This window comes from Chrysemys picta, chromosome 1, assembly GCF_011386835.1.
Source record: "Chrysemys picta bellii isolate R12L10 chromosome 1, ASM1138683v2, whole genome shotgun sequence".
Taxonomy (NCBI): domain Eukaryota; kingdom Metazoa; phylum Chordata; order Testudines; family Emydidae; genus Chrysemys; species Chrysemys picta.
Window position 1 is genome coordinate 240771725 of NC_088791.1, and position 23752 is coordinate 240795476.

The following is a 23752-nucleotide window of genomic DNA, read 5'->3' on the forward strand; positions in this document are numbered from 1 at the left end:
CCAGAAGTACAAGAATGTCCGGTATCCCAGGAACATGTGCGTGGCCATCCTAGGCTACATTCCTTTTGGATTTGTCATGATGATGATGAAATGGGAGCATAAACATGGTGGGGGGTGGAGGTGCCCTTTCAATAATCCATCTCAAGCAGTGAGGGCTTCTAAAAACGAGGCCTTGAGAGGTCTGTTTAAGAGCTGGTTGGAAAATGATAACAAACATTTTTTGAAAAATGCTGAAAATGTTCATTTCTCCCTCTTGTTTTTTTGGCAAAATGCTATTGTCAAAATTCTCTGACCAGCTCTAACTTTATATATATATATATGTATGTATGTGATGAGCTCCACTTAGCTCTGAAGACTTGCCACCTATATACAGAGATGGTGACAATATTAATCATGAAACCCTGCTCAGCAGAAGACTGTAACAACCTCTAAATACAGTAGAACTTCTACATGCCAAAAATATAGTCAAAATCTTGCTAGCTGTTTAATACACTAATACACTAAGGGGTTCTCAAACTTCATTGCACCACAACCCCCTTTTGACAACAAAAATTACTACACGACCCCGGAGGGGGGACCGAAGTCTGAGCCTGCCTGATCCCTGCACCCTAGGTGTGGGGGGCCAAAGCCAAAGGGCTTCAGCCCCAGGCAGGGGGCCTGTAATCTCAGCCCCACTGCCCAAGACTGAAGCCCTCAGGCTTTGGCCCCGAGAGTGGGGCTCGGGCTTTGGCTTCAACCCCTGGTCCCAGCAAGTCTAAGCCAGCCCTGGCAACCCCATTAAAACAGGGTCGCAACCCACTTTGGGGTCCCAACCCATAGTTTGAGAACCACTGCACTAAGCTAAAATCTGCTTTCAGCTACATGCATGCAATTCTAACTGAAGTAAATGGGGTTGCACCAGGCAAAAGTCAATTTATATTAAAATTCATTTTGAAAGAGATAGTATATCAAGTGGTTATATTTTAATGTGTTTTGATTTTCGCAGTGTGCTTTACTTAGACTGTAAGCTTATTGGGGCAGGCTCCACCTTTACATTACATGTGTGTACAGTGCCTCTCATAAATGGGTCCTAATCCTTGATTAGAGCCTTCAGGTGCCACTGCAATACAAATAATAAATATTAGTTTTAAAGACACCAGAATCCTGCTAACTGTAGTCTGCCTTAGTTTTCAGATATACATTAAATATCAACATGTTTTATGTGTGTATGTTAGCGAATTTTAATATGCTAAGAACAAATGTGTAGGTTAGGTGATCAGTGCAAAACAACTGGTGAGTTAAAAATAGAATAACATCCTTTTCTTTTATTCTTTTGTAAATTTTTCATATGTATTTTCCATATTACTTTTTAATACAGTTATGCAAATATAATTTTAAGCAAAAAAAAGTCTCTAACTTGGGATTGAGAAGAGAACAACTTCTTGTGGATCAAATTTCATTATTGTAAGGACAAAAACCTTGAATGCAGTGTTCCTGATGTGTGGGGGAGGATGTTGAGAGTCCACACTAAGGTGATCATGGCAAAAAAAGAAAATAAAATACAACTGATTAAAAAGTACAAAATGTTCATATTTAAACTTTTGGTGCAAAACTGTATATTCTTGTGCTCGCCCCATCTCAAAAAAAGTTATATTGGAATTGGAAAAGGTACAGAAAAGGACAGCAAAAATTATTAGGGCTATGTAACAACTTCCATATGAGGAAAGATTAAAAAGAGTTGGACTTTTCAGCTTGGAAAAGAGACGACTAAGGGGCGATATGATAGAGGTCTATAAAATCATGACTGGTGTGGAGAAAGTAAATAAGGAAGTGTTATTTATCCTTGTCCTTCTCATAACACAAGAACTAGGGGTCACCAAATGAAATTAATAGGCAGCTGGTTTAAACAAAAGGAAGTATTTTTTCACACAACGTACAGTCAACCTGTGGAAATCCTTGCCAGAGGACATTGTGAAGGCCAAGACTATAACAGGGGTTCAAAAAAGAACTAGGTAAGGTCATGGAGGATAGGTTCATCAATGGCTATTAGTCAGGATGGGCAGGGAGGGATGTTATCCCTAGCCTCTGTTTGCCAGAAAGATGGATCACTTGATGATTGCCTGTTCTGTTCATTCCCTCTGAAGCACCTGGCATTGACTGCTGTCAGAAGACAGGATACTGAGCTAGATGGACCTTTGGTCTGACCCACTATGGCCATTCTTATGGTCATGACAGCAGCTTACTATTGTTTGTGAAGCACTTACAGCATGCTCCATACCATGAAGGCACAAGATTACGAGAATCCATGCCCTAAGGCCTTTGCAACGTGAGGCCACAAGCCTGAGCAGATTTATGCACAGGAGTAACTTTATGCCCAAATCCCCTTGTGTCAGAGTAGTTATATGCTACTTGTTTGCAGGATTGGGGGCCTAATAACTTGAACTGGGAAAGCCTAGAGGAATGAGTAAGTGACGTGCATGTTACAGTCTGCAACCCATCGGACGCTCCACATGATGATTGTTGAGGTGGGACATCAAGCATCAGATATAGGGCTGGAGATAAAATAAGGGATAAACAACAAGGCACCAGCTGGTGCCCTCTCCCACTGCCACACCAGCCAGGCCCCCAGTTACTTTAAGGAGAGCGAGGTGAACTGTATGTACAGCAGAGGCTTTCCAGGGAGCATTAACCTTGACCCTGCCCTTTTAAAGCCAAGCCCGCTCCGCATGCGCGCGCACATTCCATTCAGAACGAACACCGCAGCTTGACAGCGATAGCGTCTCATAAAGGGAAAGTCGCGGACAGGCGCGCGGCCCGCCTGCTTGCGCCACCGCCAGGATCACGTGAGACTAACAAATCCCGCCTTTCCCCGATAGCCAATCCTCAGCGCGAGGGCGGCCGTTCCTTGGCCAAGCTCCTCCCCCTACAAGTGTCAAGTGTTCCAGTGCGCCTGCCCCAATTCCAGCTGTTTTCTCTCCCCTTCCTGCGGCCCCTCCCCCCATGATCAGCACGGCTCAGCGACGCTGACAGGCTCGGGCCGCAAACATGGCGGCCGCTGTTAGGCGCGTGGTGCGAGCGAGCCGCGCCTGGAGCGCGGCGCTGAGAGCCCGGGAGGCGCCGGGCGCCCAGGTGAGAGCGCGGGAGGGAGGAACCGAGCGGCTCCGCCCCCCGGGCCGTTTAAACGCGAGCTAAGGGGTCCGTGTTTGGCTCGTATTCGCGAGACCCAGCTTTGCCGGGGGAGCCGAGCCCGCCGGCCTGCTCTGCGCGGGGGGGCAGGGGCAGGAGCCGGAGCCGCCCCCGCCCATCCCGCCTCCGTGAGGCATCGCTGCAGGGGGGCTCAGGGGTCTGGCGGGAGGGCAGCCGGCCTGGCCGCTGTTTTGGGTCCTTGGGCGGGGATCGCTGTGTTCCCGGCGGACGGTTCCAGCATCGGGCTCGCTGGGGCGCGGGGGCTTGCTGGCTTCAGGCCGGCCCAGCTCCGGGCTACACTGAGCAGTTAGATCCACCCAGCTGGGGTGTGTGTGTGTGTGTGTGTGTGTGTGTGAGCAGTTCACATCCCTGAGCGCCGTGGTTCGGTCACCCTAACCCCTGGTGTAGACACGGCCGGGAATTCCTCTGTCGACCTAGTAACTGCCGTGGACGGGTGGATTGAGTATACGGATGGTAAAACCTCCTACAGCGACAGAAGCGGTATCTGTCCTAGGGAGCCCCACAGTGCAGTAGCCGTGCCGCTGTAGTGCCCTTGGCTTGGGTCTGGGAATTTACTGATGCAGGTTAAACCGCTGTCAGCTTGCTTTAAACTAATAGGCATGTACACAACAGTGGCGCTGGTTTGAGTAATTCAATATAAGCCAATCTGTCTCCGTCTGTATACCAGGCTTTGCACATCATCTTCAGTCCCCTTGTGTTATGCAACTATGGTTATGTCTTTTGTTGTTAAAACTTTTGTTGCTCAGCAGTGTAAAAAAAGAAAACCCACACCTCTGAATGACAAAACTTTTAAAGATGGAAAAACACGGTGTGGACAGTGCTCTGCAGGAGATGCTCCTCTGGCGATGAAGTTGCGACCCCTTGGTGGGGGTGGTTCTATTTTGTTGTCAGAAGAGCTCTTTCCTTGTGACAAAGAGCAGCTCGCTGCTTACCTTACAAGGGCGTGGCTGTAACAGCAGAGCCGTTGTAAGGTGCACAGTGTAGACATAGTCTAAGGCTTTGTCTACACTACCACTTTCGTCACTAAAAAAAACAAACACACACACAACTGTGCTGTTGTGGACAGCGCTATGTCTGCAGGAGAGATTCTCCTGCTGACATGGCTAATGCCTCTTGTGGGGGATGGTTTAATTATGCTGGCAGGAGAGTTCTTTCCGCTGGCAAAGAGCGGCTACATGGAAAACCTTACAGCGGTACAGCTGCGTCGCTGTAAGGTCCATAGTGTAGACATAGCCTAAGACTGTTGATTTTAAGTCTGGGAGGACTAGTATAATGGTCTGGTTTGGCCTCCTGCAAAATGTGGGCCAAAGAGCTTCACCCAGGGTTTCATGCAGTGGAGAAGGAGTTATTCTTCTCTATTATGTAAGCGACTGCTGACCAGCCCAAGAAATTGGGGGCAAACTAGAGCATCTCTTTAAAGATGCCCAAATCTTTGATTGAAAGACTTCAGTGATGATGAGTTGATAATCTTTTCATTGTTAAAAAGTAGACTTATTTCTAATTTGCATTTCCAGTTTGAAAAGCAAGTATAAATCAACCTTGAGATGTGTTTTAGGAGTGGTGTTGAATACTGTATTATAGATATATTAAAACATATAATATGCTCACTAATGATCTAGAAAGAGGTTGGAAGTGACAAAATTTTCAAATGACAAAATAATTTAGGATAGTGAAAACTGAGGAACTCCTGAGTGACCTAACAAAGCCAAGCAATTAGGCAACAGATGGCAGATGATTCAGAGTAGGCAAATGCAAGGTAATGTACATTGAAAAGAGCAATTGGATCTATTTACACACATTGCTGGTTTCTAAATTAACCGTATCCATTCAGGAAAAAGACTTGGTGTCTTTGTGGACACTTCAGTGTGCAGCAGTGGTTAGAAACAAAATATTAAGGTGTACGGGACAGAGAATGGAATAAAACTAATACTCAGAATATTGTAACACTATTATAATGATGGTACGCTCTTAGTTTGAATATAGTGTCTGGTGCTGGTCAGCCCATCTCAAAAATGTAGAGGGGCCAAGTGACAGGTACTGAGAATAATTACAGGTCTGGATAGATTTATGTATGAGGAGAGATTGAAAAGATTAGGACTGTTCAGTTTAGAGTGGGGCTCGAAGAGGGTACCTGATATCAACACAGAAATAATGGGTCAGATCCCTGTGTAAGTTGACATAACACAACTGATTTTGGTGGAGCTACACCAGCTAAGGATGCAGCCCAGTCAGTAATATAAAAAAGTAAGTATGGTGCTCTTATTTACTCTTTCTCTTAATACAAGAATGAGAAGACTGCTTGTTAAAATGAGAAGCAGTGCATTTAAATTGATTAACACCACCACACGCAATACATAGTTATTTTAAAGTAACCAGACACAAGATGGTGAGTCTAAAAGCTTAGCAGGATCAAAAAAAGATTCAGATGTTTATGTGATCCCAATCTTCCATTATATTTGATAAGTTTAAAAAAGTATAAGCGATATAAACCCTCCTGCCTTATTGCTGAAGCCAACCATTAACTAATTGCCTATTACAGACATACATATATGTACATGGACTAACTGTATATAGAACATGAGGAGTAGAATTCACAACCACTGGTTCCAAAACCCAGGTGTCAATTGCTGTCTAGGTAGCCCTGCAATTGGAACTTAGTTAACAGTTCTGTTTGGAGAAAAAAAAACAATTCACTTCAGTGGTGTGTTGTTTCCAAAGGGCTTACAGTAATGAAAAGTAATATAATTTTTTTCTTTTCTCACTGACTTAAGCAGATGTGACAAAATACACACAAGAAGCAGATAGACTGGGTGAGCAGGTACCATTTTTAGTCACCTTTCAGAGAAGCACTTCACTTAAGTAAATACCGCTTCCTGTGAAGTGGCTTGGAATAGCCAATTTGAAAATTAATATAAAATTATTTGTTGACTCATTGTGAAGGATCCTAAAGTGCTTTACAAAATACATATCAGAAACGAAGCCTTGGTATTGATACCCCCATAGACACCCTGGTAAAATGGACAGTATTGACTTTTGAAGTCTGGAGTAAGTCAACTCTGACCATGTTCCAGGGAGTTCAGGGGGACTGATTCTCTACTCAGTATTAATCACTAGTTTTATGCCCATTTATCTCCACTGACTTGAGTGGAGTTCGATAGGTGAAAATTGATTTAACAGTAAATAAACAGGCCATAGGTATTTCAAACCTGATACTTAGGCCTCTGTGCTATTACTTTCTAAATGAAAATAATCTAAAAGCAATTAGTTTCTTAGTGCTAAGGAATTGTGCTAGGCTGGAGGAAAGGCTGTTTCTTTTCTGGTGGAATATTCTATTGTTTCAGGAGTTTCTTAACAACAGTTATATTTTTAAAAATGGTAAGAATACTATCTACAAGAACGCTTTATGAAGTATATAATGAATACAACCTCTGATTTCCTTTATATTGTAGAGGAGTATTTTCTAGTTTGGCTTAAATACCAGAAGCATTTAACTTCACTTTGTAGTTCTTACCCAGATGACCCATGAAATTGTACTCTTATCCCAGAAGAGGTACCCTATACAATAGGTATTAATTTCCATAAGAGGCTGTTTTCTAATTCTGAACAGTTTGTGTCCAGGGACTTTTGATTAGTGATTAACTTAAACAAGAAGAATATGAATAGCTTGAGGGGAAAAGGAAAAATGGAAAAATTACAATAAAAGACAGGCATAATACAAAAGTATCCTGTTTAAAGTATGGCAGAGAGAAAGCAATCTTGGGCCTAGTAATGGGGATTCTTATGCTCATTAAAAAGAATTACAAATAACGAATATACGTGGAAAATAAGACTGAGTGAATAGCATTTTCTCCTGAAGTAAGTGTCTAGGCGATAATGTGTAGAGATACTTCATAGTGTTTCTCTCTCCCAGACATTCACTAGAGCTTGAAACAGAGAGCAGAAACTGGGAATAAGCAGGATTTCCAGCACTAAAATTCAGTGCTTGTCTCTAACTCCTGTTTTATCATCTTATTGTTGGCAGAGATTTTATAAGAAACCATGTTCATATACCTCAGTTTAAAAAACAACCAAATACTTACATTCATATCATCCTTTTCATCTTATGCAGTATATACAAAGATTAATTTATCTACTTCAGGGGTTCTCAAACTTCACTGCACCATGACCTCCTTCTGACAACAAAAATTACTACACATTCCGAGGAGTGGGGAACCAAAGTCTGAGCCCAGCCGATCCCTGACACCCTGGGTAGGGGGGCCAAAGCCAAAGGGCTTCAGCCCCAGGCAGGGGGCCTGTAATCTCAGCCCCATTGCCCAAGGCTGAAGCCCTCAGGCTTCGGCCCCAGACAGTGGGGCTCGGGCTTTGGCTTTGGCCCCTGGCCCCAGCAAGTCTAAGCCAGCGCTGGCGACCCTATTAAAACAGGGTCGCGGCTCACAATTTGAGCGCTGCTGACCTATTTTATTGGACCTGGGCTGAATTGCAGTAGCTATTTTGAATCACACAGCAACGCTACGCAAAGGTTTAGCACAGGAAATAAAGAATACTATATCCAGTTGAAATTGCAAGTAGATTTTGTGTAGGCAGACTGTAATTACCCTAGTTAGAATTTGGCTTGGGTTAACAGTGCTCAAAAAATGTAACAGAAGGACAGATTCTTCCATCTGATGAAAGCAACGAGGAGTCCTTGTGGCACCATAGAGACTAACAAATTTATTTGGGCATAAGCTTTCGTGGGCCAAATAAATTTGTTAGTCTCTAAGGTGCCACAAGGACTCCTCGTTGCTTTGCTGATACAGACTAACACGGCTACCTCTCTGAAACCTTCCATCTGGTGCAGCATTTTGTACCACAATGCTAGCACCATATGATCCTGTGAGTATTACTCCAATGCGAAGTGGTATTGAGCTGGTATAGATGCTCCTATTCCAATCCCACTTCCTCTTGTCAGCATTGCAGGGAAAAGTGGTATGGCCAGCGGAAAAAGAACATGACTAGTAGATCCCTACTCTATGCCAATAGTCATTTGTAGTTTCAGCCTGTTGCTGCCATTAGCAGCCAGTGAAAGCTAGAATAGCCTTTAGGTTCCAATTTTGCAAATAAATGTATGTATGTAGTCTCATTATTTCAGTGGGACTACGCACATGTGTTTGTGTTGGGTTTGTAGTTGCCAGTTATATCCGAAATGTTTAAGCTGTATCTAGTCATATATTTTCTAGTTCATATGTTTTTAACTCAAAATGCTGAATTTAAATGTAGATTTTTAAACCCTGACCTGGAGAGAAGACTCCTAGAAGCGAGAGGACAAGTCCATTCATTCTTTGGTTTCTCTTCTACAGCTGGCAATAAGGCTGCTAACTAGCTACCTTTAAGTTTTTGTCAGTTTATTTTTTTTTTTTTACTGTGGTCACATATACACCAGAAGGTACAGTGAGACAACAAATTCACACAGTAGGCCATTGACCAGCCATCAGATGATAACTGCCTCAGGTCACTGTTGAGTGTGGCCTATTGAATAGAACTCTGATATTTTCTCCATTCCAAAATGTTCCCACTCTGCTCTTTTTTATTCTTGTGACTTCTTTCTTCCCACAGAGACAACTCCAGTCATCAATTCTCAGTTTAGTTTATGGAATAATTTGACTGTAGCAAGGCTTTGTTAATACTGACATAGGACATGTAAAGTAGTGCATAAAAATTGGCATTAAGCCAAAATTGGGACGTTCCTGCTCTGTCAATGATGCTTCTGTTTCTCTGGCAGAATGCTTGATTGAAATTACAGTTGTCTTACCCACTGATTATCTTGGTGAAAGAAAAACAAATCAGTCTAGCCATATCTTAAAGTCTTCCACAAAAGCCAAAGACAAGTGTTCCTTGGGTTATGACCTGGAACCATGTTCGCTACTATTTGTTGATAGGAATTCCCCTAGAGGGTTGTAAGAGGCAAAGGGATTAATTGTTCAGTCAAAATATGGTGGGTTTTCAAACCTAAGTATCGAAGAAGTCCTAATAAGATTTCTTAGGAAGTGCAGATAATATCTTACAATGGGGCGCAATGTCCTCTACAGACTCTGAATATTCATTTTTATTTTATTTTCATCAAAACAGCAACCTTGTGTAAATTAATGAATTTAGTAGCTTTTTGCCTCTAGAATGATTGACTATACCTAAACATTCATTTTAGTGTTCTTAGCATAATTCTTGTCCTGCATGGTGCATTAGGACATATACCTCTACCCCGATATAACGCTGTCTTCAGGAGCCAAAAAATCTTACCACGTTATAGGTGAACCGTGTTATATCGAACTTGATTTGATCCACTGGAGTGCGCAGCCACCCCCCCCCCCCCCCCCGAAGCACTGCTTTACCGCATTATATCTGAATTTGTGTTATATCGGGGTAGAGGTGTACAATGTGTGCCTGGGTACTAATTCAGCTCCTAATTTATTTGGCCCACGAAAGCTTATGCCCAAATAAATTTGTTAGTCTCTATGTACTCTTTTGTGATAGCATTCTGTAGATGGTGAACTGTTAAACTTCTCTACTGTTAAACTCCATCTAGGTCTATGGACACTGGTTTGAGGATAAGGATTGCAGTAGCAGTCACCTCATGCCATGATTTTATGTGTTTAGGGGGGGAGATATGGGATGGATATAACAAAGAGACTGGTTCCAAAGTAACCCATTTATATGGAGTGATACCAGGCCAATTGTAGTAGCTATTTTGCATCACACATCAAAGGTTTAGCACAGAAAATAACATGATATCCAGTTGAAACTTCAGCTAGATTTTTGGTAGGCAGACTGTAATTACCCATTAGGCTAGTAAAGATTTTCTCTTCTAGAAGTTCTAAAGATTTTTGTCTTGAGGTGAGGGGAGAAACTGAAGACTTTAGTAACTTTCTAGTCTCCAGTATAAAGCCTGTTGCATCAAACAGTTTTTAATATCTGCTTGAAATATTGCTTCATCTGCCTTCATATCTGCATATCTGTTGTAGGGAAGGGACAGGACCAAGTACGTTTGACATTTGTAATATTGACATTTGTATTACAGTAGCGCACAGAAGCTTCAGTTTGGGATGGGACCCAGTTGTGCTGGGTGTTGTAGAGAAACACAATAAAGATGTGGTCCTGAAGCGTTTATAGTCTGTACAATTCTGTTATCAACACTAGGACAAGAAAGAGTTCTGTAGGACACAGATTTTTAACTCCAATCCTACAATGAAAAACATGTGAGTGCACCCCTGAGCCTGTGTATAAAATTAAAGTAACTGGTGGGCTCTGGGGTGCCCCTGTATGGTTCTCAATGCAAGAATGGGTCCTAGACTATTTCACTGTCCCAAAAATGCATTGTGCCTAATTTCCTTTTCTTTGTTTCTTTGACAGGGCAACATGGAAACTTTATACCTTAGTAGTTTCATTACACTGTTGTATTGCACTTGGGATAGCAGAATTAAGTTTGCAGTTCTTTTCATGCTTCATTTAGAAGTTCTTTCTTTGTGAACATATATATAAACTCTTTGAGATTATTTGTGTGCAGAGAGATAAAAGAATACAGGCAATGTTTACGTGCAATGCCTAAGTGGTTTATTTGCCTAAAATTTGTTGTTTTGTTTTCATCAGAGACTTCTTCACATGTAATATTACATTTCATTCTGTTAATGAAATCTGAGTGTATGTTACAGAAAACAAACTGAAATTGATTTAACATTTTTAAACATAGGTGCATAAATTTGATAAAAAGACAATAAATTGTGACCAATGGCTTTTCTCATGTAAAAAGTTACTTTAAACTGTTTCAACACGTCTGTAAAAGGTCTTCGGCAGCTAGAAGAAATCAACTTTCTGAATAAGAGTGCCTTTTCTTAGGGTACGTCTATACTTACCTGCTGGTTCGGCGGAAAGCAATCGATCTTCTGGGATCGATTTATCGCGTCTTGTCTAGACGCAATAAATCGATCCCGGAAGTGCTCGCCGTCAACGCTGGTAATCCTGCTCCGCGAGTGAAGTAGGTGAAATCGACGGGGGAGCCTGCCTGCCGCGTGTGGACCCGCAGTAAGTACCTTTAAGTTCGAACTAAGATACTTCAACTTCAGCTACATTATTCACGTAGCTGAAGTTGCGTATCTTAGTTCGAACTGGGGGCTTAGTGTGGACCAGCCCTTAGTTTCTACACTACTGTGCACAAGGCACAGTTCCCTTTTTATGCCAATAATTTTGCTTAGAGTTTGCTGTACAAATTCTTTTTTAATATTCTTTTTTGTTTGTTTTTGGTTAGACATTAAGACTAATCTATACTACTACAACAGTGCAGAAGAGAAATGTTGCAGCCTTAGGACCTGAAAAATATACAGAGGCTTTTATTAAAAACCAGATTGAAGAGTTCAACCTAGGAAAAAGACATTTAGCCAACATGATGGGGGAAGATCCAGAAACTTTTACCCAAGAGGATATTGATGTAAGTACAGTTGCTCTGTTGGAGAAGTAATTTACTATAGAGTTTCAGATATTGAAAGCACTTTACTTCAGCATGAGTCCCTCAGCTCTCTGTGAATTTTAATCAAACTGTCAGAATAAGAAAGAATACTACTATACATTGCAAACATTGCAACTGTGGCTGTGAATAGAGATTCTACCCCTGCTATGTGTGCGAGGTCAGACATCACAGTGTAGAACTGTATACCCATATCCCGCTAAAGCACAGTAGGTTCTTTTTAAAGCTACTAATGGATAATCCCCTTGATCTGAGGCCATAGGAACCACTATAAAGGTTTATATAGCACTTGAAAACATTTACTCATCATTTGACCTGCTGTGTATATTTAGGTCAGGTTTTCCTGCATGATACCACAGCAGTTGATGATGCAAATTTAAATTTTACAGGATATTTCACAACCAGTACTTGGTTCAGTTTTACTTAGTTATTTTAATATAACCTCCTCCCCCCCCACACAAACTCCATTCTCCCTTTCTTTGTGGCGCCACTCTTGTTCCACCACTTCCCAGAAGATTGATGGTGGGGAGAAATGTCCTTTTGGGTGGCCTTGTGTGGTGAGGCTGCATGAAGTCTCCTGACTGAGCAGCATGTCATGGTACCAAAGAAGAGAAAATTGAGCTAACTGCATTATGGCCACTGTGGGAACAGGGAAATAAGATGGTTTTCGAGGAAATGCCCACTACTTTACCTGTAGCAGACTTGCAGTTGGAAAGCAGGTAGACTTAAGGTTAGGCAGCTTTTTATGTCCTTCAGTTTGAGAAGCACTGGTTAAAATATTTTGTTGGATATTTTCTTACCTCTTCTCCGCTAATATAAACTATTTAGGCTGCTATAGGTGCTAAGTGTATTGTAAAAGATTGGGAACTGTTTTTGACTTCTTAATCATAAAAAAAGTTATTTCTGTGTAAACAAATGTCTAGATTTACAAGTAGTTGCAACCAACAAAGAATAGTCCCACCTTTTTAATCTTTCAACAAGTTAAAATCCAATACTAGGCAAAATTTTATGTTCAAAAAGACATTAATTAGAACATCTTGCCAAATAAATTCTAGTCCCATCTATTTTAAACTTGATTTTGCTCACTCATTGCATGCCTGGTAAAATAAGCTACTGTTTCTGTAATAGCTGATTTTCACACAGGACATACAATAGTTTTGACTTATTTTAATTTATATTTATAAAAAATATGCACTCAATGCTTGATTCTGTGTGAATTTTCCTCGGTAAAAACAATTAATATAAAAATGAACAGCATGCTGCCAACGGTTGGGTCTCTCAACAAATGACAGTCCAACTTCTATTCTAAAGATCACAAACTCAAAAAGCAATGTTCCCAGCTAATCTCTTGGACAGCACACACTTCACATCCAGCTCACCTCAGGCAAAGGCCTGAGCAAACAAAGGGGACTTACTCTTTGCCAGTAAGGTTATAAGTCTTGAGCTCTGAGCTGTCATATGCTTACAGCAGAGACGAGCTCTTTTTATTTTTTTTTTAAGGACAGTAGCACTCTGAATCCATATTGAGGCTTAGATTTGAGACAGTGAGAATTTAATATTTGTATTTATTTTCATGGTTTACATTTTATAGTTTACATTTTAGTTGCATTTGAAGTACTGGATAGGCATGTTTTGATATTGATATCCTGATAGTACCCCCGGAGATAGAAATACCATTGCAGACCCTTACACCTGTATGTAGTCTTATTGACTTCGGTAGGACTCTATCGAGGTAAAGGTGTGCACTGGTGAATCAATTTGCAGGACTGAGGCCTTAATGATTAACAAATGACTTACTTTACTTTGCTTGTTCTGGCTTTTATTAAACGATAAAATTTCCTTTTCCTAAATATTTTATCTCAATTTGGCAAACAGTTCTCTTCACCCATAACAGAGCTTGTCTTTGTTTATTTGCATGACGTTCACGCACAGACTAGTAAAAACCTGTTAGTACAGCTCACACAGTGTGGAGGTTGTATTAACTTGTGTTGATTGCCTGCAAGGATTGGAAGTAGGAGGCTGTGCGTTCACCCACAATTCAGCTCCCTCCCTGCAGTCCAGGTTTCCTTTCCACACGTGGGCCTGTTTTTCGAGGACAGGCCTCTATAGGAGCCCAGGAAGTGGGCAGCAGGACCGTTTGATTGGGGCGTGGGTTCTCTTCCCATGCATGCATGCCATAAATACACATGTGGAAGACGGAAGATTCCTCTGCACACAGATCCCCAAGGGATACTCTGGCGATTTGTACAAAATGACTGAGCTCCACCATAAAGAAAAGTAGGCTCATTCTGGAAATGAGCTTTTGTAACCCACTTACCTCCTGGGTGTGGTGTTCTGTCCCATCTAGTGGCACCAAGACCACTTAGAGAGAGAATTAAAATGAGTCGGCTCTACAGACTTACCTAACAGCCAGTTGGTTTTTAGCTCATGCAGTAGAGGCTCATGCACTAAGCTCCAGAAGTCCCCCGTTCAATCCTGCCCACTGACGACTGGGGAATGTCGGCGTTACGCTTTTCCTTACTGAAGTGCAGGTGACAAGTATGGGACCAATTCACCAATTTTATTTCTGCAAAGATGGAAAAAATAAAAGCGCCGCATTTTATTTAGTATTACAGAGTATCTACTGTGCATGTTTAAGGTGCTCACATACCATCATATGTTGAAAATACTTTGAGTGCGTAATGATGTCTGCTATGCATAATTAAATTTCTGTTATAAAAATATAAAAGCTGCTTAGCACTGGCAGCAGAATTATAAGGCTTTACACTTAGAATAGTAATAATTCCTTCTGATGAGAGCTTACGTACCTCCATGTCTTCTACTGTTAATCAGTCTGTACAGTGCATTTCAAAAGTAGACATGAGACTCTGTCTTTCTTTGGCAATTTATGTGTATTTTATTAAAAGTTAAACCTTGTGAATTTTAAAACAGGTGCTACAGGGAAATAAGTTTACTATGTTTTAATCCTCTTGTTGGATGTTTTGGATGCAGAATTGCCTCTTACAGAGGCTTTTATTTAGGAAGTTAAGCTGTATATTACAACTAAATTACTGGGGGGAAAAAAGTCCAGCAAATTGATATATAACTGCAGAAGTCTACCAATTGCTTTTTAATTGGTATTATAGACCTTGCTCTGGAACCAGGATATTTTATTCTCCTATGTGTGAATATGTGGTATGAAGTTTCTCTAATTGATTTGCTTTGCCCATTCCATTTGATGTATCATTTTTCACAATATTTCATAATTTGTGCTCATTTCTAATGAACAGAGTCGTTAGGACAGGCATGTCTAAGTACAACTGACAGCTAACATTAGGTGCCAGATGCAGTTTATAAAGCTATGTAGAACTGCAGAGAACAGTTTAAATAAATTAGCACCTGTACATTAGTCTCACTTGCTGGTAATTTATAAGCGAATCAGTAGAGATGACATTTAGGTAAGTCATTGATCAAGTTAACAGCTGCATACCCACTGCCCAGCTGGGATACCTAATTAATAGAGATTGTAGTCCTGACCCAGTGCTTTTTCCCTGGTCAAGTCTGTAATCCTTTTATTTTGTGATTTACCTTTAACTTATAGACATAGTAAATAGTCTGCCTTCATTTCAAACTGTCAGATCACTAATATTCTAGTTTAAAGCCAAAAATCTAAGCAAGATTAATATAAGAAAAGCACCTTAAACCCTGTGATCTATTTATATCCTAGTATTTTTATTTTTCCTTTCATGGACTTACTAAATGCTGTTCCAGATATCTGAGCACAATATAAAGCTGCTGTCTTTCAGTAGAGTTAGTAAAAAAAAAATGTAGAGCAGCTCTTGTATTTGATCTATAGATAAATGTTAAGCATCTTTTGGTGAGTAGGGCATAGGTCTTAAATGATAATTGACATACAGACTGACTTATATTTAAATGTAAAACAAATGTTTTAAGGAAACTAGTTTCACTTGCAAATGTCTTTGTACAAGGGTAGGAGAGTTGTTCCCCACAAAGAATTTTGTGGCCTAAAGCATATTGATTAAATGAGAAACCCCTGGCTCACAATAATATGCTATTTGTGTGCCACATAAGTTCTCCTTTGGGTAAGGAGTAAGACATTTTAGTCCTATAATAGTGAAAAATGTATGTTGGAGTTGGATTGGTTTTTAAAAACAATCCAGCACATTTAACTTTTATAGGATATTCAGATTTTACTTAAAGAAACTCTTAAAAACTGTGAGTGCTATTCTGTGTAAAATGCTAGTCCCAAGGGAGTCAAATCTTCCTTACTTAAGCAAAATCCCCAGAGAAGTCCACTTGGACTGGTGACTTCTGTTTGTTTGGTTTTGTATTTTTGCCTCCTTTTCTAATATAAAAAATAAGCTATTTAATATTTCGAGAAGTTACTATGCAAATAGTTATTTTTTCTCATAGGACACTATGTATACATTTTTCCATATATGGTACCAGTTTTATAGACATAATGTTGATTTTAAAAGATGCTTGCATCAGTAGATTATTTTTTATCAGAGACGTTAACGTATTTATTTGTGTAAAATTACAGCAATCCCATAGATGAGATTACTTGACTTTGTCTTCACGTATCCCTTTAGCTTTGAATAAGAGTTTGTTGTCCTCAAATTAGAGTAGGGTTTAGCAGAATTTTTTGAGGAAAGTTAAGTGATTTGACCAAACATCTGAGATATTTTTTATTTTTTGAAGGGGTTTGTAACTTTTTAAAGTTCCTTTTATTTAACACTTCAAACTTTCACTGCACATAAATCTCCACTAAAGAAACTTGTGTGGAAGTTTTTTTTTTTTAAAGATATTGGAAACAACCACCATTATTAACATTCTTAGTCATTGCTGACTCAGCGAGAGCAATCAATCCATTAAACATTTTAGCCCAAAAGAATATAGTATTGAAAACTGTCTGAGCTGGAGTTGGTATTGGAGTCTGGTTCAAGAACTGTAGATTTCCCAGCATAACAGAGTTGGAAAGGGAAGTGGGAATCAGGCTGAGGAGGCTGGAGAGCAGAGGGAGTTGATTCAGTAACATCAACTAGGGAGCCAGGGGCCCTACTGAAATGTTTCAAATTTTATGCCCTGAAGTATAGTCTCAGAACTGAACTGGTTTAGTACTCAGTGCTTAAAGCTTTATGTATGTAAAAGTAGAGTATAAGCATTGTTGTGTCTGATTCTTCAATGTGCTAGGGACCTTTTGTGCCAACTGTGCTGTAGCAAAGGAGCCATAGGGAAGATTTAAGACTCCCCTAGAAAATACCCCCATGGCTGGAGGCTTCTCCGCTAGCCCTGTGCCATAAATGGTTTAAGCACAGGAAGCATTCCAGAGTAGGCCATGGCTATAATGGAGGCGAGGTGTGGGTGAATTGGAGCAGGAGGAAGCATGGCCAGGGTGGACTTGCACCATAACAAAGCTCCATAGGACCATTGAGGCAGTAGGACAGCTTAAGGGCTCCCTGGCCTCTGCTGGGGAGCTCTATTGGCTTTGTAGATCCTGAAGACAGCAGACAAACTGCCTCCCCTCTCTTCCTTTGCTGACTTATGAGTCTGACCTAATATTTTTTGCCAATCCAGTTTGAATTAAGGCATGGATTTCTAAATGCCTGAAGATACAATTAAATGTGCATCAGATGGCAATAAACTGGGCCATCTGAGGTAAAAATTGAGGCCAGATTTTCTCTGGCCGTTAGGAAAATGAAGGGACAAGAATCTTTGGGTTGCAAATGGAGGGAAAATGTGCTTTAAACCCAGACTACAGAAGACGGATAATACTGTAAATGAGGGTGCAGCATAGCTGCTAAGTTTTTTGTGCAGCTCCATGTCTGAGCTATTCTGCATTTTTGCAGGTAATTGGTTTGAGGGGCCACCAAACATCTACTGGATATGATGGGAACAAGTTTCAGTCCCTTTTGAGCTAGGGTGGATTGAAACTGGTAACCTACTAGTGAAAAGCCCACTAGGAATGTTTAAAGGTATCCAGTATCTCCCCAAGTAATAACTTTAAAAGTGTGTCCCATATATAAGTATGCTGAAGGAACATTAGGGTTACCAACTCAAGCACTTTTTAAAAGAATTTTAGATTTAAATGCAACTCTTGAGTATCTGCGTTATGATTTGTTCTTTAATTATGTGATCACATTATATTTTTTCCCACATGGGCCATCAGCCGTTTGAACCCAGGACTCTCAGATCCATAAGAGAGACCGCTCTGCAACTTGAGCTAAAGGAGTAACTCATAGCAAAAGAAGGCTGTTCTCCTCTAGATGGAGCTCTCTCTAGAGTCTCTTTGGCAGTGGGTTACAGAATTATTTGTGAGACAGAAGTGGGATGTTGGGTTTCAGGATTCTTTGGGTGCAGTTATTCTGAAAAGTAATGTGGTGGAGGGGGATGAAACTTTGTCTGTCATATATTAAAGAGCTGTATTCTATTCCCAGGGACAATTATAAGGCCTGTTCCCAAGGAAAATTTAATAGGGTTGTGAAATATTTACCTGCTATCTATAGAAGTTCAGTGGCGGAGGTTATAGCTATCAGATATCTCAACATATTTGTCACTAGACTCTGATGTTATCCTCAAGATGCTGTTCTCAGCCTTATTCATACTGGGTTCCACTTCCCACTGGATTTCGCTTCCCATCCAGTCAGTCTCCCTCCCATTTAGCATTAGGGTAAGGACAAATTGGTCATGACTCCCAAATACCTGTTCACGACCCTCAACTTGAGAATCCCAGTCCTAAAGAAAACTTTGCAATTTGGTCTGGAAAAGTCTGTATGGAACCTTTTGTGTGTAGTGCTCTCTACCACAACTATTTCAGGCTTGGTAATGGAATATCTTAGAATTCATTGGTTTGCGTTTATATTTTCTGGGATATACAGAATATAATTGTCTTCTAGATCTTGGTCTGATTCCTGAAGGGATTCTTGCATTGAAACTCAGTGTTGCAAGTTTGAAGGAAATCACATATTCAGTTAATGAAGCCTTCTCTTGAACTACACTAAAATGCTCTAGTTTCAGTTTTCAGAGAGATTTGTTATCCTGGCAGTCTAGAGGCTGGTCCACCTTCTGTTTCTGTTACTAATAAATATGAAACTTGAGCGCAAGAGCTGGTCAGAACATTTTCCCCAAAATATGCTGTTTCATCAAAGCTGAAACATTTTGTGAAGATGCATTTGTTTCTTTGAAGCTTTCCGAGAGGGAGGGAGAGATTCTGTAGCTGGATGGTTAGGATGCTGGCATGGGATGTGGGAGACTCAGGTTTGGGTCTCTGTCTAATTTGGAGTGAACTGTGATGAAAAATTCTGCTCTGAATCAGGCAGAGTAGGAGTTTGAACCAGAGTATTCCATGTCCCAGGCCAATACCCTAACTACTACTAGGGGGATAGAGGCAGACACACGTCTTCCCCTGACATAATTCCATTTTTCATGAAAACATGCAACATCGATTGGTTTTATTCACATTAGAAGGAAAACAAATTTCAAAACCTCTGAAGTTGCAGCAAAACAGAATGTCACGTTTACATTGAGTTTTCAGTGTCATACTAATAGTTACTGGTTGAGTCAAATCCTTGAGAGCTAATATACAGGATACCTTTTAAGTATACACACTGTCAGTCTCTGTAACCCATAATCTATTCCTTTAATATGTTGTTATATAAGGTGTTTGTTTAACATCAGTTGGCTCACAGCAGATTTCTCTATTGTCATCTTAATTAATCCCCATTTGTTCATAAATAGGTGTTCACCTACTCTCTCTGTGCATAAAATGCCCATCTACTAACAAATGGGAATTCAGCAGTCACTAAGAGAAACAAAATTACCATTTCATAAAATCAAGTTAATCCTTTTGTTTGCTTCAGAATTCTCAAAATTTCTGTTTGGAATACCAGTAGGGGATTAATGAAAATAATAGGCTAGGTCTTTTTACACTCCATGCATATTAAGTAGGTTGAAGCACTGACAAACCAATCCATGTCCATAGAAAAAATTATCAGCAAGTAGTAGCCTTAAGGTAACCTAATCAAGAAAGAGGCATAATTCTTGAGAAGATTTTAACTACAATTCTTGTAATTTCATTTTTCTTCACTGTCCACTAAAAATGCAAGCAAATCTACTGCAGTATTTTGTTCTGTTATTAGTGCTATTGTACAAATATATTGTATCGTTCTAAAATCAGTAGGCTCATACTGTTGTTAATTTTGTGTCATGACTGAAATTGGCCATATTTAGTCCCACATTTACCAAAATATTTTTTTTTTATTTGGAAAAATTGGATTTCTGATCTAATACATTATTTTTGCTTCATTAATCAACATTTTTTCAACCATTTTTGAAAAAAAGTGCCATAGCAATAAATTGCTGAATAGGAATTACATCCTGTTGGATTTAATATTACTGCAAGCTATTTTGTCTTACAGTAGTGCCAGAAATGGTTTATAGTCTTTAATCTGCTTGTAGAGTAAATTATGTTACTTATTAACAGGGAACACACACCACATTAAAATATTGGTTGAGTGGATGAAGAATAAGTATCATGTACTGCATATAACAATAATCTTAATGATAAACCATGGTTTGCAAAAATGCACATTCTAATGGTTTCCTGACTTGTAAGTGTCTTATTGACAGACCTTTAAATATCTTTAAAAGGAGACTTCATTGTTTAAGGTTTAGTAATTGGAATAGAGTTTTTCACCTACAGGTTAGGTTGCTGGTTCAAATTGAGGTTAGGTTATAGCGACTACCATGTTCCCATGTTATTGTTGTTCAGAAGCCTGCATATATACATTTCCATGACAACAATCTTCACTCTTGACATTCCTGAAAAAGTGCTGGATCTAGGTGGAATGGAGATTCTCAGTGGCCTGCAAACCCTTAGTTATCTCCTGTGCAGATTGGCACTCTGTGGCAAAACAGTGTCGGGAAGCTTGTGCTGCCTCTTTCCATTTTGTCTATATTCTATTCCTAGGGGAATTCTACACCACTGTGTGCACACATAATTAATGTGCCACGCATAATTTTTTTTTCCACAGAAAATAATTTCTGCCAGAAAGTTGCTGCAGTTCTGCCTTTTGCTCACCAAAGGCTGCAGTGGCACTAGAACAGAGCAGCCCCTCCCAGGCGGGAGCAGCCCCAGCTATCTCATAGAACTGGAAGAGACCTTGAAAGGTCATTGAGTCCAGGCCCCTGCCTTCACTAGCAGGACCAAGTACCAATTTTGTCCCAGATCCCTAAATGGCCACCTCAAGGATTGAACTCACAAGCCTGGATTTAGCAGGCCAATGCTCAAACCACTGAGCTATCTCCCCCTGCCAATAGGGAGGGGAAGAGGTTGCCTGCCTGCCAGTGCTGTGCCTGTGGGGCCCAGTCAGGAGACAGGGAGTATGGGGGGGACAGACAGTGTTCGGGGGGGTCACAGTGGGGTTCCTAATGGCTATTGGGGAAGGACAGACTGGGGCAGGGGCTGAATGGAATTGGAGGCACTGGGCCACATGGCAATGGGGGGGAAGGGGTGCAGGGCCACATCGAGGGGGGGGTGGCTAGGGGACACAGACACATGAGGACAGGGGGAAGGGGTGCAGGGCCACATGGGGAAAGGGGGGTGGCTGAGTGGGGGCACAGAGACACATGGGGATGGGGAGGCAGGTGCAGGGATACATGGGGACAGATGTGCCTGACTGCTAGGTGTCAGCCAGGGTCTGCATGGGGGAGGTTCCCTAATAATCCCTCCCTGGCCCCCCAAAAATCTATTCCATATTTTTCCCACCCACATCCAACAACCTTCCAGGTTCACGCCCAGGCTCCTCCCCTTTCCTCAGCTCCTCCTTTACCCCTGACTCCCCCAAGCCTTTGCCCTGCACTGAGGGGTGCAGGAAACGTTTCTGTATAGTAGTTTAAATGAATTACGCAAAGTTCTGTATTTACATGCCTAGTAAAGAATCTATGTGATAGAAACATTTCCTGAATTTTTTTCATTGTCTCTTTTGTTACAGACCTACTTACTGACAAGTATTTTGAAATACATTACCAAAATAATTGAAACTGGTGTGATTGTATTGTATTATTTTGACAAATAAAATATGCAGAATTTTTAATTTTTTGGTACAGAATTCCCCCAGGAATAATATTCTTTGAAAAAAATAGAGAACTTATTCTCAAGAGCTATCAAACTGGCACCTTTCACAAACACTGATGTTTGCAGGAAGAAAATTAAGAAAATGATTATTTTGATAAATGATGTGAAATCCATTCTAAATTACAGCATTAGGTATTTTTGAGATGGGTGAGAATTACTCTTTTTTTAAAATCACTGTTTAGGTTAAATAAAATGGAGGTTGTATATTACTTGAACCTTGCAACTGAGTATTTCTTGTAATAAATTGTCTGAATTTAAAGTTAATCTTTAAAGTAAAGAAAACAGTTCACTTACTGTAGACCCACTAGATTACAAACTACAGAATTAGATTTTTCTTATTCTTTCATTCTGTGTAAAGAAGAATCCTGATAAATTTACAGTTGCTTTTATTCTCAGAACAGCATATAGGCACATGCCATTTTTGTTGTTGTTGTTTTGTCTCTCTCTCTCTGTGCTGTCTAGGTTTTTATAGCATGCTCATAGTAAAAATATCTGTAAGGAATTTGATTATTTTGTTGTTACAGAACAAATATGTATCTGATCTTTGTGTGTTTGTTTGCAGAAAGCTATTGCCTACCTCTTTCCCTCTGGCTTATTTGAGAAAAGGGCCAGGCCTATAATGAAGGTAAGAACAACGTTCAGTGAATTGTCTGAGTACTTTTAGCATGGCATACTAACCCTTTTTTTGTTGTTGATTTTTCAACAGCATCCCACTGAAATTTTTCCAAAACAAAGAGGTAAGTGTACATAGCTATTCTTTCCAGGCTATAACAGCGTTTTTATTATGAGCCTCTATGTTGTTTTCTTTCCTGCAACCCATTTACATTTCCTTTATTAATGTTTTTATAGCTGCTAATGAGGCACCCGAGTAATAAAAACCCAAACCTTTCAAATGTAATATGAAACTTTACTGATCTGAGGACCTGTACAAGTGGAAAAAAGTACTGCTAGAGTGAGGGTATATCTACATTACAATTGGAATCCAACGTTTGGCCTGTGCCAGCTGACTTGGGCAGGGGCTACAGCACTGTTTAATTGCAATGTAGACATTCCAACTTGGACTACAGCCTGAGCTCTGGGACCCTCTAGAGCCCACACTCCAGCTCAGGCCTGGATGTTTACGCTGCAGTTAGCCCCATAGCACGAGCCCGAGTCTGTGACCAAGGATTTTTAATGGCCGTGTAGACATACCCCAAGGGACCAGTGACCTTTTTTAAGAGAAGATGTCTTGTGAACCACCATGGCTAGAAAGAAATGTTTTCTGCCATTGGGAAAGATTTTTAATAACCTAGAATCTGATCGCGAGCCACTGAAGTCCATGGGAGTCCTTCAGTGGCTTTGGATTGACCATAAAGCATTGCTTTTTTAGTATTTGGTATAAAATATAATTTAAAAAATAAAAACAGGTAAACTCAGTGCTTGTGAAGAATAGCAGATTGACAGCTTTGGAAACTGAAGAGATCTCTTTATCCAAAGAATGGGCACAGTACGTGCAGACTATTATGTGCCCTTAGTCTTGATCTGGCAGGATCAACTCTGCAGTTTCCATGCCTGTGCGGTCTTTGGTCTCATTCCTAGTAGTGTTTTTTGTTTGTTTGGACATCTGTTCAGTGGAAACTATTTAAACTACCAAAATCATTTTATATGGAACACTAAACAAACATTGCAACAACTTTCGGTTGCTACTGTCCTGAGCTTGAATTGAACTAGTGTTTGAAAGGCTCTGCATCCCCAGAGCCACTGAGTCCCCCAAAAAACACAATTCTGATCCTCAGTAATATCTTATTTTCTCCCTCATGTGAATGCTCATATATTAGCAGCTGCTTTCCTGAAAACCTTTAAAGCTAAAAAACAACTTTTTATATCATCTGAAATTTTGGAACATCAGCTTTCAAATGGTATAAAACATTAATTTCTACAGTGCATTGTGAAATATAAGC

At 40.4% G+C, this 23752-nt stretch overlaps 1 protein-coding gene across 3 annotated transcripts in view; it reads left to right on the top strand.

Annotated features, from left to right (window-relative positions):
* Positions 1–2913: 2913 nt before the first annotated feature.
* The window catches only part of MRPS9 (mitochondrial ribosomal protein S9), a 44064-nt gene continuing 23225 nt past the window's right edge, over positions 2914–23752 (top strand). The window contains exons 1-4 of one of the 3 annotated variants that reach the window (XM_005306999.5): positions 2914–3108; positions 11462–11641; positions 22375–22437; positions 22519–22549. In XM_005306999.5, the coding sequence (XP_005307056.2) occupies positions 3025–3108; positions 11462–11641; positions 22375–22437; positions 22519–22549 (358 nt within the window). In that variant the 5' untranslated portion in view covers positions 2914–3024. The remainder of the gene's footprint in view (positions 3109–11461; positions 11642–22374; positions 22438–22518; positions 22550–23752) is intronic. The other 2 variants (XM_042854551.2, XM_065580937.1) reach the window with 2 other exon arrangements.